Source organism: Scyliorhinus torazame, chromosome 4 (genome assembly GCF_047496885.1).
Source record: "Scyliorhinus torazame isolate Kashiwa2021f chromosome 4, sScyTor2.1, whole genome shotgun sequence".
NCBI lineage: Eukaryota > Metazoa > Chordata > Chondrichthyes > Carcharhiniformes > Scyliorhinidae > Scyliorhinus > Scyliorhinus torazame.
Genome location: NC_092710.1, coordinates 167001819 through 167018622, shown reverse-complemented (window position 1 = coordinate 167018622; position 16804 = coordinate 167001819). Strand labels below are relative to the sequence as shown.

Below are 16804 nucleotides of genomic sequence, written 5' to 3'. Positions count from 1 at the left end.
AAAGCAGACCCCTGAATTTTGATAACTACACAGGAATCGATGTCCTCCGAAACGTCTAATTTCTAGACTGTTGTGTTTGTTAATTGTACAAATTGTAAACTTTGATAAGGTTTGGTCAGCACGGTAACACAAGTGGATAGCACTGTGGCTTCACAGTACCAGGGTCCCAGGTTCGTTTCCCTGCTGGGACACTGTCTGTCTGTGCGGAGTCTGCACCTTCTCCCTGTGTCTGCGTGGGTTTCCTCCGAGTGCTCCGGTTTACTCCCACAGTCCAAAGACGTGCAGGTTAGGTGGATTGGCCATGATAAATTGCCCTTAGTGACCAAAAAAGGTTAGGAGGGGTTATTGGGATACGGGGATAGGGTGGAAGTAAGGGCTTAAGTGGGTCAGTGCAGACTCGATGGACCGAATGGCCTCCTTCTGCACTGTATGTTCTATGTTGCACTGTGTTTCATTGCGGGAACCTCTTTATAAAGGGGGAGAAAAGTGTGTATGCATGTTGTTCCTAGTGGGAACAGGATCTCTTAAACTGTAATCATGTGACATACTGATGATTTCATTGGCAGTCTGGGCGGGCGAACAGTTAGTCTAATCTAGCAGCCTGATAAAAGCTCTTGTTGGTTTTATACCTTTGTGGTTTACAGACTGTATTTTTAAAATATCACAAAGTCTTAGTCCCTCCTGTACCTCAGACTACAAATTCATTAATAAGACCAACTGAACTACAGCCAGCACGTTACAACAGGCACCATCAGGAATCCACAGTTCATCTCCTTCATTCTATCGGGTGCTATCAATGGCAGAGGTGCTCCATGCCTACCGTTGAACAACATGCTAAACCTAGAAAAGAGTTTTCTATCCTCTTCTCATCCCCAGAAGACTTGCAATATGTGTGGGTCTTGTGGTCGAGCCACATGATTTAAGTTCGGAAGACCTATAATCAGACTATATGTTCACACTTGGCTTTCATACTCACCACAAATATGGATGACTTGAACATTTTGACATTGGTTTATTTACTTACATTTTTTAACACTAATCCTGGCTGCATGCTAATATAGTTCTGCATGCTTCCCTGTGTGAGTTGGTTTAGAGCAAGCTTGCTTACTGCAAAGAGGAATTTCGCTGGGGCATTGGTTGGGGTAAACACCTGGTCCTAGGAATTTGCAGCTGATAGTCAGACCTCATTTTTTTTTCAAGTAAAATTAAAATAAACTATGCTAAGTGCTGCTTCCATATTTACAGAGCATACAGGAGAAAATACAGTCCAAATTTATTGAGTGGCATGCTACTTCTTTCAAAGTACAGGGAGTGTTTCATTTTTGCAATAGTCATGTTAACAGTTCATCTTCAAATGTCATAAACCATTTTATTCTTCATGGATAAAATGAAGCATGGTTACCATATGCTTTAAGTTTGCCTTCTATTTCAAGCATAGGAGGCTCCAATTGTGGTCCTCCTTCTCCAACATTAAATTAGGAACAACTTAATCATTTAATAGCAAGCAAACAGCAATTGGCCTTGTATATTTTATGAAAGTAATTCATAATGCTAGCATGCAATACTAAGATTTTCCACCTCTGAACAAGACTTCAATAACTGTCGAGCGTTCCTCAATTTGGAATAAGATGAAATGGAGTACTTAACATTATTTTGTTTATCTTTTCATTATTGAAATGCTAGGTGATGAGGCATACTTTTGATGCATGTGCACTCCTTACAGCACATTCTCTAAATAATTTACTTTTTGAGGTAATACTTGTGAAGAAACCTGTACCTATAATTTGATACAGAGTATGTGTCTACAGCAAAGCCCAACTTCCAGTGGCAGAGCAGAAACATTGGAATTTATAGCATTAAAAAGCAGATAATGCTGCAGATCCACCTTCTGACCTGGTACTGTACCATATTTCTGGATAAATTGTTCTTCTGGGATACAGGGAATTACCCTGTGAACGTAAATGTATGAATGAGTTAGGCATGTAGGTTTTACCTGTGACCTGGACCACTGTGGGCTGCCTTGAACAGTGAAAATACAAAGGGAAAAAGTTAATTGCACCGTACATAACGCTCTGCGGTCTTAATGATACCTTTGGCGTTGGGGAAGGGACCTGTATACTGAACAAAGCTACTGCCCTCTATACACCATTACATAAGCCAAATCACCATGAATTTGCAGGTAAGTTTCCTTAAGGATTTTAGGCCTCTTAAGGTCAGCAATGCACTTCATGGTGCAATGGTTAGGACTGCTGCCTCACAGCGCTGAGGATCTGGTTTCGATCCCAGCCCCAGGACACCTTCCGTGTGGAGTTTGCACATTCTCCTCATGTCTGCAACCCAAAGATGTGCAGGGTAGGTGCATTAGCTATGCTAAATTGTCCCTTAATTGGGGAAAAAATAATTGGGCACTTAAATTTTTTTAAAAGCAATGCACTTTTCCCAGGGGCATTGAAGTTTCACAAGGAAATAGTTATCAAGAGTTTTTGTTTGCCCTCTTGAGTTGTGCAGAGGTCACAACGCATTTTCTGGTGGGATTTGTATTATTTTTAATAAATATGTCTCTTAGCCTCACATGATTTCTTCTTGCCATTTAAAACTACCGCATGGCATGGACTCCATCTCTTTGGATCATCTCTCTGAAATGAACACTTTAAGATTTTTGCCTCTTAAAAGTATTTGCCAACTGAAGCTAATGCAGCAATAATCTATATTCAGTGTAAAAATCTTGATCTGACCAAAGCTTTTGAATCAGACAGTCGGGAAGTGCTATGGAAGACCCTGTCAAAGGCAACTGTCCAAAGGAATTCACCAACATCCTCCGACTCCTCCTCGTCAAGATGTCGGCAACAGTCCTCACTGACAGAAATAAGACCGAAACCTTCAAGATCAAGACTGCAATCAAGCAGGGATGTATCATCGCCCCCACCCTTTTCTCCATCCTCATCACCACCATTCTTCATCTTGTCAAGAACAAGCTTCTCAGTGGAGTGGACATCATCTACACACAACTTTTCAACCTCAACCAGTTGAAATCCAAGAAGAAACCAACGCTGACATTGCTCGTGGAGCATCCGTATGCGGATGACATTGCCATCTCCACCCTCTCAGAAGAGAATCTCCAAGCTATGCTTGGCACCTTAGCAGACGCATACTGAAGAATCGGTCTCAGCCTCAAACTCAAGAAGACTCAAGTCCTTTACCAACCAGCCACAGGTAAGATCCGGTCTCTCCTCCAACAAGATCAATGGCGAAACCTTCCCAAATGTGGAACTTCTCCCAGACCTGAGGAGTCACCTCTCTCCTAAGGCTGACATCAATGCGGAGATCCAGCATTGTATCCAATCTTCAAGCTCCTCCTTTGGAAACCTAAGGATGAGGGTCGTCGATGCTCATGGCATCTGCCCTGATACTAATATCCCTGTGTAGAAGGCTGTCATCATCCCAACTCTTCTATACAGCTCAGAAACTTGGACTACATACCAACACCACCTCAATGCTGTCTGAGACGGATTCTCCACATCAGTTGGGAGGACAGGCGTACTAATGTCAGTATCTTTGACGGAGCCAAGAGAACCAGCATTGAGACCGTGATCATCCGAAACCAACTCACCGGGCCGGCCATGTGCTTAGGATGTCAGAATCCCGACTGCAAGAGCAAGTCTTCTTTGCCCAGCTCAAGGAAGATTTCCGAACAGTAGGAGGACAAAGGAAGCGTTTCAACCACACCCTGAAGTCTTACCTCAAGAAATGCAACATCAACATCAATTGTTGGGCTCCAAAAAAACTCTTCTCAAAATTTCTTGGGCCTTTACTTGAACAACTTCTGGTGAGTCCTTTAAGAACTGCTGATCGAGCCTCACAATACACTGCCCAAATCTATCTGAAAATTGCAAGCCAGTGCAACCTTTAATTGTACATTTAAGTGGTCTTGCATCTTAAACAAAAGGATGTGCTGCTTGCCCATTTACAATCTTGAAATTGCATCAGTGGATCTTGGTCAACAACAAGGGTGGCATGATGATTAGCACTGCTGCTTTACAGCACCAGAGACTCCGGTTCGATTCCAGCCTCGGGTGTCTGTGTGGACTTTACACATTCTCCCCATGTTTGAGTGAGTTTCCGCCGGTGATATACCTTCAATTCACCGAGAGGCAGAGAGAGCGAGTGAACATTAGGCTTTATTAATCATGAACTTGTCTAGCCAGAGTCGGTTGTACAGATGAATGCCGCCCACAGGCGGCCCGGTCTATATATGGCCCCGGTGAGGGCGGAGCCAGAGGCAGAGCCCACTGGGATTACAGTACAGTACCTGGGAGCAGCTCGTATCACCACTTCCAGGTCATAGGTTACAGTATCATACATGCATTAGGTGAATACATTCACCACAGACGGGTGCTCTGGTTTCCTCCCACAATCCCAAGATGTGCAGGTTAGGTAGATTTACCATGCTAAATTGGTCCCTATTGTCCAAAGGTGGGGTTACAGGGTTAGGGCGGGAGAGTGGGCTCTTTCGGAGGGTTGGTGCAGACTCGATGAGCCGAATGGCCACCTTCTGCACTGTATGGATCCTATGGAAGGTGTCCATGGTGTCACTGTGATTTTTTAAATTGGCAATTGTTTGCATTTCAGGCGAGAAATGGGTGGCTGTTAATTGAAACCTTCCCCCTCTTGTCTTTCTCATGAAATTTCCGTACAAGTAGGATAAAAAGCATCACCATGAAGCAAGGCTCTGTATTTTTAAGTTCCATGGAACACCGTCATCAAATTTGCATATGGCTCCAAATTGGTTCACATCTCAGACTTTTGAGTTGAGGTAGATTCTAGATCCATTTTGGAGATTTAAGGTTTTATCGTAGATGATAGAATTTACAGTGCAGAAGGAGGCCATTCGGCCCATCGAGTCTGCACCGGCTCTTGGAAAGAGCACCCTACCCAAGGTCAACACCTCCACCCTATCCCCATAACCCAGTAACCCCACCCAACACTAAGGGCAATTTTGGACACTATGGGCAATTTATCATGGCCAATCCACCTAATCTGCACACCTTTGGACTGTGGGAGGAAACCGGAGCACCCGGAGGAAACCCACGCACACACTGGGAGGATGTGCAGACTCCGCACAGACAGACGGGTTCTCCTGGTTTACAATACAAATGGATATCCATTGTAGCAATTGTGTAGCAATCCAGTGTTCTGAATGGCAAATGAGGTTGCCCTTTATAAATATATGATAAGATTCTGGGCACATTGCCAACTCCTGCCAAACTCTCGTTTTGTTCATTTTTCACCTATCTCTTTTGTCATCGCTCAACACTTAGCTTGATTCTGATTTACTTTCTTTCAAATAATACCGTAGAGACTCAAATAATAAAAAACTGCATTAAATGATTTCTCTGGCTACAATCTATACACAAGTAGTTCCAGAAATTCTCTGAATAAAAATCACATAGCAGCATTTTACCTGTGTTTTAGTTCAGTACCTATAGTAAATTTTGTGATTTTTCTGTAAATGACTTTGATGCACGATGCTTCCTGCATGTTCTTTGTCACTGACGAGATTGCGCTGCCATTTATTAGTATGTCTTCTGTATCTACAATATATATACCAGAAAGATTATTGAAGACAAGATCATTTAAAACTGAAGTGCAGTGTTATTACTTCTGTATTTTGTTTAGTAACCTCTGGCTTTTTTAAATAAAATATATTATGGGATGTTTACCACAACAGTGTTAAAATGCATTCAAAAATGTTTACCACTGCTCATCTACATTTTTGTTTGGTATGAAGGGGACTTATGGCATAGTAAATATATTTGTCTTCACCTACGATTCCCTGCTGAGTTCAACCTATTTTACTTTGCTGACTCCCTCAAAATCCATCTGCTGAGTTTATTACACGCTTGAGACTGCGCTGTAGTTGTTAGCATAGAAAATGTATTCTGGAAATTTCCAGGTCATCTTATTTTTTTCTTTACAGAATAAAAAGCTTAAGAACTGGCTTGTAACTCAGGCTTTTGTTGGCAAAAAAAAAGAGTTTTAACAAAATCAAATGTTGGATTTAAGTTGTGTAACTCAGCCTTCAGAAAATCGGAGACTGTAAAGAGGTAATCAAAGAACACAGTGGACTCAATTGTTCTAAAAAGATAACCTTGCCAAAAGACAAATGTAATTCATTTTGGCATTCCATTTATTGACGTGGAATAGAAAAGTATTAATTCTGAAGTAAAATATTTAAATAGACCAGAGTATAGAATAGGTTTTGAAATATATTGTCAAGTATTTCCAAAGAGAATCAAGACATAAGGATGGTTTTGTGTGGCGAATATCATCAGACACAATGTCTAAATGCATGTATTTTTGTCTTCCCAAATGTAGCCTTCAAGCATTTCTAAGATTGACAGTCAAACACAAGGACAAATGCTCAGTAAAAGTGTGAGGTGGGGACAAACTCCTATCAATCAATCAACTCCCTGGGACACAGATGAACCTCCATCCAAGCAAATGAGAGAAATAGAAAATGCTGGTATGTGTTTTTTTTTTGCTAAAACCCAGGAGAAAGCACAAATTCCTCTCTTTTTAATAATGAAGTAAATGAGTGGATCTCTCAAGAGTATGAAACAATAAACAGATCTTGCGTTGATTAAATAGCAAAGCTGCAGGCTGAGACCATTTTAATCAAAGCACAGTGTTGTTTATTGCCATAACATTCTGAGCAAGAAAATCGCTGAGGATGTTCCACTCAAAAGTTGTATAAAATAATCAATGCTTGAGGTTTTAATTCCGTGAATAGGCAATAGTCCGAATTAAACATTACCATCAATGGGAGGGATCTTCTGAAAAGTTGCCATTAACCTAAATATGAATTATTTGGGTGCTGATTAGCAGTTACACCCCTTTATATTGGATCTTTTTCCAAGACACTGGCAATCTTCATCGCCACAATTTATGGCAGCTAGACAGTAAACACACAATGTGGGCAGGAGTTCCCAATCGTTTTTCAATGTACTTCATGGGAAATCAGCCAAACCAGCTCAAACCTTCCTGGTTCCCCACCGTCACATTTAGGGGGTACCCCAATGATGCGCTGGGGAATCCCTCCAGCACATTCCCATGAAAGGGTTTCCATGGAAATTGTCCAGAAGCACCAACTTCCTCTGGACAATTGCGCTGGGCTGAGACCCAGCCGACAGAAGCAATTTAAGTTGCTAACTTCGGATGCCAATTTTATCCCGATAGTTGCTCTACAATAGTTAGAAGGAAAAAGGAAAAATATCACTTCTAACTCTATTTAAACTTCCAGACCAAGCCTCACATGGGACATCCCCAACACACGCAAACCCCCAGCAGATCCCCCAGTTCCGGCCCACCCTCCCCTCTTGCTCTGACCCGAACACCCACCCCCTGCACCCCATCCAACCTAATGCCGTAAAAAGGGGGCATTTCTTTCTTCACTACCCCAGTTACTCCACGCCGGTGCAGCTGGGGCAGTCTTCACTAAGGCTAGTGAGGAAGGTTGGGCGAGACAGGAGCTTCTGAATTACAGCGAGGGTAAGTCCATCCAGAGTGGCAATCCACCAGATATTTCCAGTCTCAGGAAGTTATGGGCCATTGGAATTAGAAGTACAAATTATATCAGTCCAAGTTATTGAAACTTCGAAACATAGGAAATCATAGCTGGAGTAGGTCATTCAGCCTCTTAAACCTGCTCCACCAGATCATGGCTGATCTTCTACATCAGTGTGATTTTCCTGCAATGACCCGATGTATTTTTGATATTTTTAATATTTCTTGAAATTGATCTCGGTCTTGAATATATTCAATGACTTAGCCTCCACACAACTCTCGGGTAGAGCATTCAAAGATTCAACACCCTCTGGGTGGAATTCTTTACACTCTGTGCACCTAGTGCTGGCTCAGGGGAGAAAACCGGCATGCAGCTCTCCAGTTCCACAGCCAAATTTTCTCACCAGATTTTCTGGCACTCCATGAATAGAAAATCTGGAGGATTGGACTTCACCGCCACACTGCTGTGGTGGGGCCTGATGGAGCTGGCGATGCCGACTCCGCTCAGATCGGGGTAACGTTTCTAATTGGCACCCAATCTGCACTGGAAAGAATAGTCCCCCTCCTTCACAAGCACCGAGGCAACACCGAGGCATCCACACACACATTAGGAAGCTCCATTGGATGGGGTTCCCCTTGAGGGGCCACCCCTGGAATTGCCCCCATGCCAGTGCCAGAGTGTCAGGCTTGTCCCTCTCCCTCCAGGGGCCATACTTAGAGTTGTTGCTCCGAGCGGGTTGCCCTCGCCTGCTTCATGTTTTTAACAACCAGTTGTAAACCTCGCTAGTGTCACGTCATGTCACCGAGGGGGGAATTCTACATGTGGGGAGAACATATGGTGGTGAAGCCCTTTGAGTTTATTTCAATTTATTGTACATTTATTAAAATGTATTGAAATGATGTTCCCGTCCATTACATTACCAGCGAAGGGCAGGGAAAATCAGATACAAGGGGTGGGATTCTCCGTTGGCTGACGCCAAAATCGCAAAACGTGATTGGCAGAGAATGTGTCCCAGGCCAAAAGTGTGGCGGGCGCTGATTTGACGCCAAATGGCAATTCTCTGTTACCCCGAAAGGGGCGTCAATGCAGTTCGAAACGCACACCGTAACCACCGCATGCATGTTATTAGCGGGCTTGACCGGTATTCTCCGGGTCCTCCGCGATTCTCTGTTTCCGATGGGCTGAGTTCCCAATGGCGTGGTTCAGTTGTGCTTTTAAAAATCGTGGCGGATGAGGGAGAGAGAGGAGGTAGGACACATAAAAACGCGACTGTGAGCTGCCGGAGGGGGGGGGGGGGGGCCATTGCCAGAGCCGGGGCAAGTGGGGGCAGGGGTAACGGGAACAGGCTGAGTGGCCGGGGTAATGGCCCATGGGATTGGGGCAGTGTCAAGTCACGGACCGCCATTGCAGCGGCCTGCAAGGCAGCCATCTTGCTGCGCACCCCAGTGACCACCCACCTTGGTCTCTGGTTCAGCAGAGTGACACCAGCCATATAGGTGCTCCCCTACCCCCCCCCCCACCAGACCGCAACCCACCAGCGACCAACCGAGGGTGACGGCCACAGTAACCCCTAACCCGGGTGTGGAAGTGGGGGGAGAGGGGAACATGCTGGGCAGAGCCTGCAGTGCCACCCAGGGTCACCGTGTCAGCTGTTGGACCTGGTTTGGCATGGGGGTATGCACCACACTAACATGTCGGCCTTTCACCCCTGCAGTATCCATTGCTGACAATGGATATTGGAATACAACCAGCATGGTGGTCTTTCTGCTGGTCACCACAGCCCGGGGGGCTGCCCTGTGACTGTACGAGCTGTAGCTACTCAAGGAGGAGGAAACTGCAGCAGCGGAGTGTGCAGCAGAGGGACAGGAGGCAGCCTCCCAGGATGGAGGACCAGCCGCCAAACAGGTTGAGGAGAGGAAGTGCAAAGGAGGCGCAGCATGAGGCCTCGTGTGTACCGCAGCACCTGTCATCCGAGGACCTGCCGGACCGGGCATGCCGTCAAAGACTCCGGCTGAGCAGGCACACAGTGCAACATATCTGCCAGATCATGGTACAACTGGCACCGCGGGAGTAATGGGGAGGACACCTGCTCCTGGGGGCCATCAAGGTGACAGTCACTGTGGTAATACCAGGTATTGCAGTACCTGAGAGGTGGATGCCCATTGGCTAGACCTAGGAGTCTACCATTGGCTAACGCACATAGCTCCGCCCTGAGAGGCGGGGTATAAGAACCAATGCCGTCCCAGCAGCCTTCACTTTCTGTATCGAAGCTACTGGGTACAGTTCTAGCTGATTAAAGCCGATTAGTATGACTCTCCTTGTCTCACGAGTAATTGATTGTGCATCAATTTAATCAGCTATTACTTCTGAAAGGATGGACCTCCGCATCAAGCCGGAGTGCCTTCAGCTCAGTCCCCACGCAGACAACTCCGCTGGTATTTTTAAGCACTGGTTGGCGTGTTTTGAGAGCTTCATCGACTCAGCCGCCGACACCCCCACGGAAAGGCAGAAGATGCACCTTCTACGCTCCCGAGTCAGCCCTGCAATCTACCCTCTGATCGAGGAGGCGGAGAATTATGCTGCAGCTATCAAGCTGCTAGAAGGACCTTACATCGGTCCTCTGAACCAGGTCTACGCCCGTCACCTGTTGGCAACTAGAAAGCAGAGCCCTGAAGAAACACTGGAGGACTTCTATCGGGCTCTACTAGTGCTGGGCCGGAACTGCGGCTGCCCACCAGTCACGGGGAATGAACACATGGAACTTTTAATTCGGGACGCTTTCATGGCAGGTATGTCTTCTCCCGACATCCGCAGAAGGCTCCTTGAAATGGACATGCTGGGACTTACTGAGGCACGGGCCCTGGCAGGGTCTATGGACGTTGCGTACAAAAACGCACTGGCTTTTTCTCCCGGGCGCACGGCGCCCTCCTGGGCTGCGTGGCACCCCGTCGCGGCAGCCCCCCAGACTTTCCCGCTAACCCCGCAGGCCTGCGCCGCTAGACGGCCCGGTTTCACCGCCGGCCAACACTGCTTCTTCCGTGGCCAAGAGAATCATCCGCGCGTGCGCTGCCCGGCCCGCACCGTCACCTGCAAAGGGTGCGGCAAGAAAGGCCACTATGTCGCGGTCTGCCAGGCCTGCGCCGTGGCAGCGGTCGCCAGCGACTATCATCAGCCTTTGTTCCAGGTCCCGGCCGTCCAAGGCCCATCGCCACCCTCCTACCCACAGGCAACGTGCGACCCACCGGCACGGCCATTTTGCCCCCCGGCCACCACGCTGGGTGGATGGGCGACGCCATTTTGTCCCTCGCCGACGCCATCTTCTGTATCCCCGGACTCCATGTGCGACCCGTGGCTGACGCCATCTTGGATGGGGCCTCAAGCCCCCAGCGCTGCCGACTCCACGCTGCCTGACCGGAACTCCCCCTTGGTACAGCTGGCATCCGTTACCCTGAATCGGCCTCAAGCCCCCAGCGCTGCCGACTCCACGCTGCCTGACCAGAACTCCTCCTTGCTGCAGCTGGCCTCCGTGACCCTGGATCAGAGTCGGCCCCGGACGCTAGCGAAAGCCACCACAACGATCGCTATCAACGGCCACGTGACATCGTGCCTGATCGACTCCGGGAGAACGGAAAGCTTTGTCCATCCCGACACGGTAAGGCGCTGTTCCCTTGTCACCCTTCCCGTAAACCAACGGATCTCCCTGGCCTCCAGATCACACGCAGTGGAGATAAAGGGGTTCTGCCTAGCGAACCTCACTGCCCAAGGCAGGGAATTCCGCAATTTCCGCCTGTACGTTCTGCCGCACCTCTGCGCAGCCACCCTCCTTGGGCTGGATTTCCAGTGCCATCTGAAAAGCCTGACTTTTAAACTCGGCGGCCCTATTCCCCCCCTTACTGTTTGTGGCCTCGCGACTCTTAAGGTCGACCCCCCTTCCCTGTTTGCGAACCGCACCCCGGATTGCAAACCCGTCGCCACCAAGTGCAGACGGTACAGTGCCCAGGACCGGACCTTCATCGGGTCAGAGGTCCAAAGGCTGCTGAAGGAAGGGGTCATCGAAGCAAGCAATATCCCCTGAAATGAAATGAAATGAAAAAATGAAATGAAAATCGCTTATTGTCACAAATAGGCTTCAAATGAAGTTACTGTGAAAAGCCCCTAGTCGCCACATTCCGGCGCCTGTTCGGGGAAGCTGTTACAGGAATTGAACGGTGCTGCTGGCCTGCCTTGGTCTGCTTTAAAAGCCAGCAATTTAGCTCAGTGTGCTAAACCAGCACACTGGGTCTGCCTGGAGGGCTCAAGTAGTGGTGGTAAAGACCGGGGAGAAACATAGGATGGTCATCGACGATAGCCAGACCATCAACAGGTTTACGCAGCTGGACGCGTACACTCTCCCCCGTATAGCCGACCTGGTAAACAGGATTGCGCAATACAAGATCTTCTCCAAGGTGGAGCTCAAGTCTGCCTACCACCAGCTGTCCCTCCGTCATGGGGACCGCCAGTACACTGCCTTCGAAGCAGATGGGCGGCTCTATCACTTTTTAAGGGTTCCCTTCGGTGTCACGAACGGGGTCTCGGTCTTCCAGCATGAGAAGGACCGAATGGTTGACCGGTACGGCTTACGCGCAACGTTCCCGTATCTTGATAACGTCACCATCTGCGGCCAAGACCAGCAGGACCACGACACCAACCTCCGAAAATTTCTCCAGACCGCGAACCTCCTTAATCTGACCTACAATAAGGAGAAATGCGTGTTTAGCACCGACCGCCTAGCCATCCTAGGCTACGTAGTGCGAAATGGAGTCATAGGCCCCGATCTTGAACGCATGCGCCCCCTCATGGAGTTCCCCCTCCCTCACTGCCCCAAGGCCCTAAAGCTCTGCCTCGGCTTCTTTAGCTATTATGCACAATGGGTCCCTAATTACGCAGACGAGGCTCGAGCCCTGATCCAGTCCACAACTTTCCCCCTGTCGACGGAGGCCCGCCAGGCCTTCTGCAACATCAAAGTGGACATCGCAAAAGCCACGATGCGCGCCATCGACAAGTCCCTCCCCTTCCAGGTCGAGAGCGATGCGTCCGACATAGCTCTGGCGGCCACCCTCAACCAAGCGGGCAGGCCCGTGGCTTTCTTCTCCCGTACTCTCCATGCTTCCGAAATTCGCCACTCCTCGGTCGAAAAGGAGGCCCAGGCCATAGTAGAAGCTGTGCGACACTGGAGGCATTACCTGGCTGGCAGGAGATTCACTCTCCTCACAGACCAACGGTCGGTGGCGTTCATGTTCGACAATGCACAGCGGGGCAAGATTAAGAACGACAAGATCTTGCGGTGGAGGATAGAACTCCCCACCTTCAATTACGAGATCTTGTACCGTCCGGGGAAGCTAAATGAGCCTCCTGATGCCCTGTCCCGCGGCACTTGTGCCACAGCACAAGTGGACCACCTCCGATCCCTCCACAAGGACCTCTGCCACCCGGGGGGTCACTCGCTTTTTCCATTTTATCAAGACCCGCAACCTGCCCTACTCCATCGAGGTGGTCAGGACAGTCACCAGGGACTGCCAAATCTGCGCGGAGTGCAAACCGCACTTCTACCGGCCAGAGAGGGCGCACCTGATAAAGGCTTCCCATCCCTTTGAACGCCTCAGCATGGATTCAAAGGCCCCCTCCCCTCCACCGACCGCAACATGTACTTCCTTAACGTGATTGACGAATACTCCCGGTTCCCATTCTCCATCCCCTGCCCAGACATGACCACAACCAGTGTCATCAAGGCCCTCCAGGGTATCTTTACACTGTTCGGTTTCCCCGCGTCCATACACAGTGATAGGGGGTTGTCCTTCATGAGCGACGAACTGCGTCAATTCCTGCTCAGCAAAGGCATCGCCTCCAGCAGGACGACCAGTTACAACCCTCGGGGAAACGGGCAGGTAGAGAGGGAGAACGGAACGGTCTGGAAGACCGTCCTGCTGGCCCTTCGGTCCAGGAATCTCCCAGTCTCCCGCTGGCAAGAAGTCCTCCCAGTGGCCCTTCACTCCATTCGATCGCTGCTCTGTACTACCACAAACCAGACAACTCACGAACGTATCCCTGCCTTCCCCAGGAAGTCCTCCTCCGGGACCTCGCTCCCAACCTGGCTAGCGACACCCGGACCCGTCCTGATGCAGCGCACAAGTCGGACCCGTTGGTCGAGAGGGTCCACCTGCTGCATGCCAGCCCTTAGTACGCCTACGTAGCGTTCCCTGACGGCCGCCAAGACACGGTCTCCCTTCGGGACCTGGCGCCCGCCGGAGCCCCACGCGCACCCACACCATTGCCCCCACCCTCCCCGCAGCACCTGACCGGAGGGTCAGTACTGCTGCTGCCCCTACTCAGCGCCGAACAGGCACCAACGCCCCCTACAGGCGCCCCTCCCCCCTGCCCACTTTTCACCCCAACAGCGCCGCCTAGGGGTGACGAAGCTGCCAGGGAGGAAGACACCACGTTCCCGGAGCCACAACCGCCGGGCCCTACACCAGGATCATCGCCGAAGCCCAGACGCTCCAGAAGGACGACCAGGCCACCCGATCGCCTGATTGCTGCACCATAAAACAATAAAAACTTTCTCTGTTACCCTCAACATCACGGTACCTGCAATACCTGGTCCTACCATGCAAAAGGCGACAGTAACACTGGCCATCACCCCGCTGGGTCCTTTTTGTAACAGAGGGTGAATGTGGTAATACCAGGTATTGCAGTACCTGAGAGGTGGATGCCATTTGGCTAGACCTAGGAGTCTACCATTGGCTAATGCACATAGTTCCGCCCTGAGAGGCGGGGTATAAGAACCCATGCCGTTCCAGCAGCCTTCACTTTCTGTATCGAAGCTGCTGGGTACAGTTCTAGCTGATTAAAACCGATTAGTATGACCCTCCTTGTCTCATGAGTAATTGATTGTGCATCAGTCACCTTGAACATTTACGCCATGGAGTCCTTGAAGGGGCCGATGGGGTCCTGACCGGGATCTCACAGACCTCGATGCACAGGTGCATCCCCTTCAATGTGGACCGAGCCCACCAGGCTTCCTGGGTGTCAGGGTTCGCCGCCATGGCCGGGATGCCCCGGGACCAGGGGGTGATTGCTTGGATGCATGTCCCCCTACGAGCACCTGCAGATAACCTGTCGCTCTACAGCAAATGAAAGGGATTCCACTCAATGAACGTGCAGCTGATATGTGGCCATCAGCTGCTCATCATACATGTCTGCGCCCGATACCCATGCAATGTGCACAGCGCCTTCATCCTGGCATGCTCCACGATTCCTGACATGGTTGAGACGCCCCCCTGTGATCGAGCGGTGCTTCAGCTTCCTGAAGATGTGGTTCAGGTGCCTGGACCGCTCTGGAGGGGCCCTTCAATATGATGCTGAGAGGGTTGCCCGCATCGTGGCTGCCTCCACAACATCGCGCAGCAGAGAGCCAATGTACTGGAATAGGAGGAGGAATGCCAGGCGTCCGACAAGGAGGATGCAGGGGGAGGGGGAGGATGGGCAGGACATGGGGGTCCAGGCAGGCACGGTAAGCTGCATGACGTGTGCGTCAGGGCCAATGCACAAGGGACACTGATCACAACCCCAACCCCCCCCCCCCCCCCCCCCGGCCACCCCCTCGCCTGCAACTCTCTCTGTGATACATAACTACTGCTCTACGGGGTGAGGGTCCTGGGTTGGCAGTTACACCATGGGTCTCGTCCATGGGATGGAGGATGATGACAACCCGCTCTGCGATGAGCTCTGTTGCTTCGCAACGTATGAGAATGTCTGACTCCTGCCCAATGTAGCACTTTCCATTCGAGCTGGCCATTCTATCACACGGTCCCATCAAATCACTAGGGTGATGGTGGTGAGGGCGGTTGGGGGGGGGGGGGGGGGGGGGGGCGCAGGTGGGGAGCCCAGGCCACCCATAACATCCGTCCATCTTTCCCCCCTCCTCTCTGACCAGCCCACCATTCACACCCATCGGATAGAGCACTGAGACAGACAGATTGTAACAGTGTGAACAGGTGTTTAATGTGGCAATATATGTACAGATTTGTGCCCTAGCCCCTATAACTAAACTGTGCCCTGCACCTGTGCCAACTTAACTAGTGTCTAACTTCCTGGCCTTGTGGACCCGAATGCTATGTCGTGGTGGATTCCTAGATGGCACGGACAGAGTGGAGGTGGCTGGCTGTGATTCCCGCCCTGCGACCTGGGTGCTCGTTGGAGGCAATCTTCTGGGGCGACCAGCAGCTCTTGGGCACCCCAGGTGGCGTCCTGCCTCCCTGTTCGGCCCGTTGCCCACCAGATGCACCATGGACAGGGAGGGGTGGGGCGGCGGTGGGAGTGTGAGGCGCTGCGGTGTTCTGGCACCTCGCCTACAGAACCCACCAGCACGGACGCCATCACCTCTTCCTCCCTTGGGGTGCCTGATGGCCCCCGGGCTAATCCATGGGACGGGGTGTGAGCAGAGCTAACCCCTGAGGTTCCCCTGCCTCCTGGCGCTGCCAGACATGGAGGCCCGCTCTGGTTCCGATGAGGGTCTGCATGCTCACGACCAGGGAGCACAGGGAGTGGGCCATCTCCGTCTGGGACTGCACCCCATCACCCATTGACTGTGCCATCATTCACATGAGTCAGTGACTGCGCCATCTTCCTTTGTGACTGGGCCACGTCGGCAGCGCCTGGGCAGTGTCGCTGACGTTCCCTGCTTTGGCTCTCTGTGACTGGGCCACGCTCTAGACCGCCGCTGTGATATCCGAGTGGCTCTGGCACATGGTTGCCTGTGAGGTGGCAACCCCTGTCCTGAGCCTCGACCAGCGCCTGCACAGAATGCCCCAGCCCTCGGACATGCTGATCCATAGTCAAAACCTTCGCCCAAAATGGCTCCACCATGGACGCCACCTGTGAAGTGTTCGCTGGGGTGGCACTCATGGTCGGCACCATCTCATGCTCCTGAACGTGTTTGGAGTCCTTCAACTGCACCTGCAGGTACTGGATGCTCGCTAACAACCCCTCATTTAGTCCCTGGCTCTGCATCTCCAAGATCGATGGGACTGTCCGTCTTGATGGCAGGTATCCCTGGGGTCAGCCCGCCCTCCAGCTGTCCGCCCCCTCGGGTGTTCCTACGTCCACTTGCTATACCGGGTGAACTGTGTGCTGCGCACCACGTAGTACCCCAGGAGCCTGTTCACTAAAATGTCCAACCGAGGTGAGTGTCTCTTGCGATGG

The 16804-nt window shown here is 50.5% G+C and overlaps 1 protein-coding gene across 5 annotated transcripts in view; it reads left to right on the top strand.

Annotated features, from left to right (window-relative positions):
- The window catches only part of LOC140410584 (kelch-like protein 29), a 598914-nt gene that overhangs the window by 336505 nt on the left and 245605 nt on the right, over positions 1–16804 (top strand). For all 5 annotated transcript variants that reach the window (XM_072498865.1, XM_072498864.1, XM_072498863.1 and 2 more), the window contains one exon: positions 6376–6523. In XM_072498865.1, the coding sequence (XP_072354966.1) occupies positions 6376–6523 (148 nt within the window). The remainder of the gene's footprint in view (positions 1–6375; positions 6524–16804) is intronic.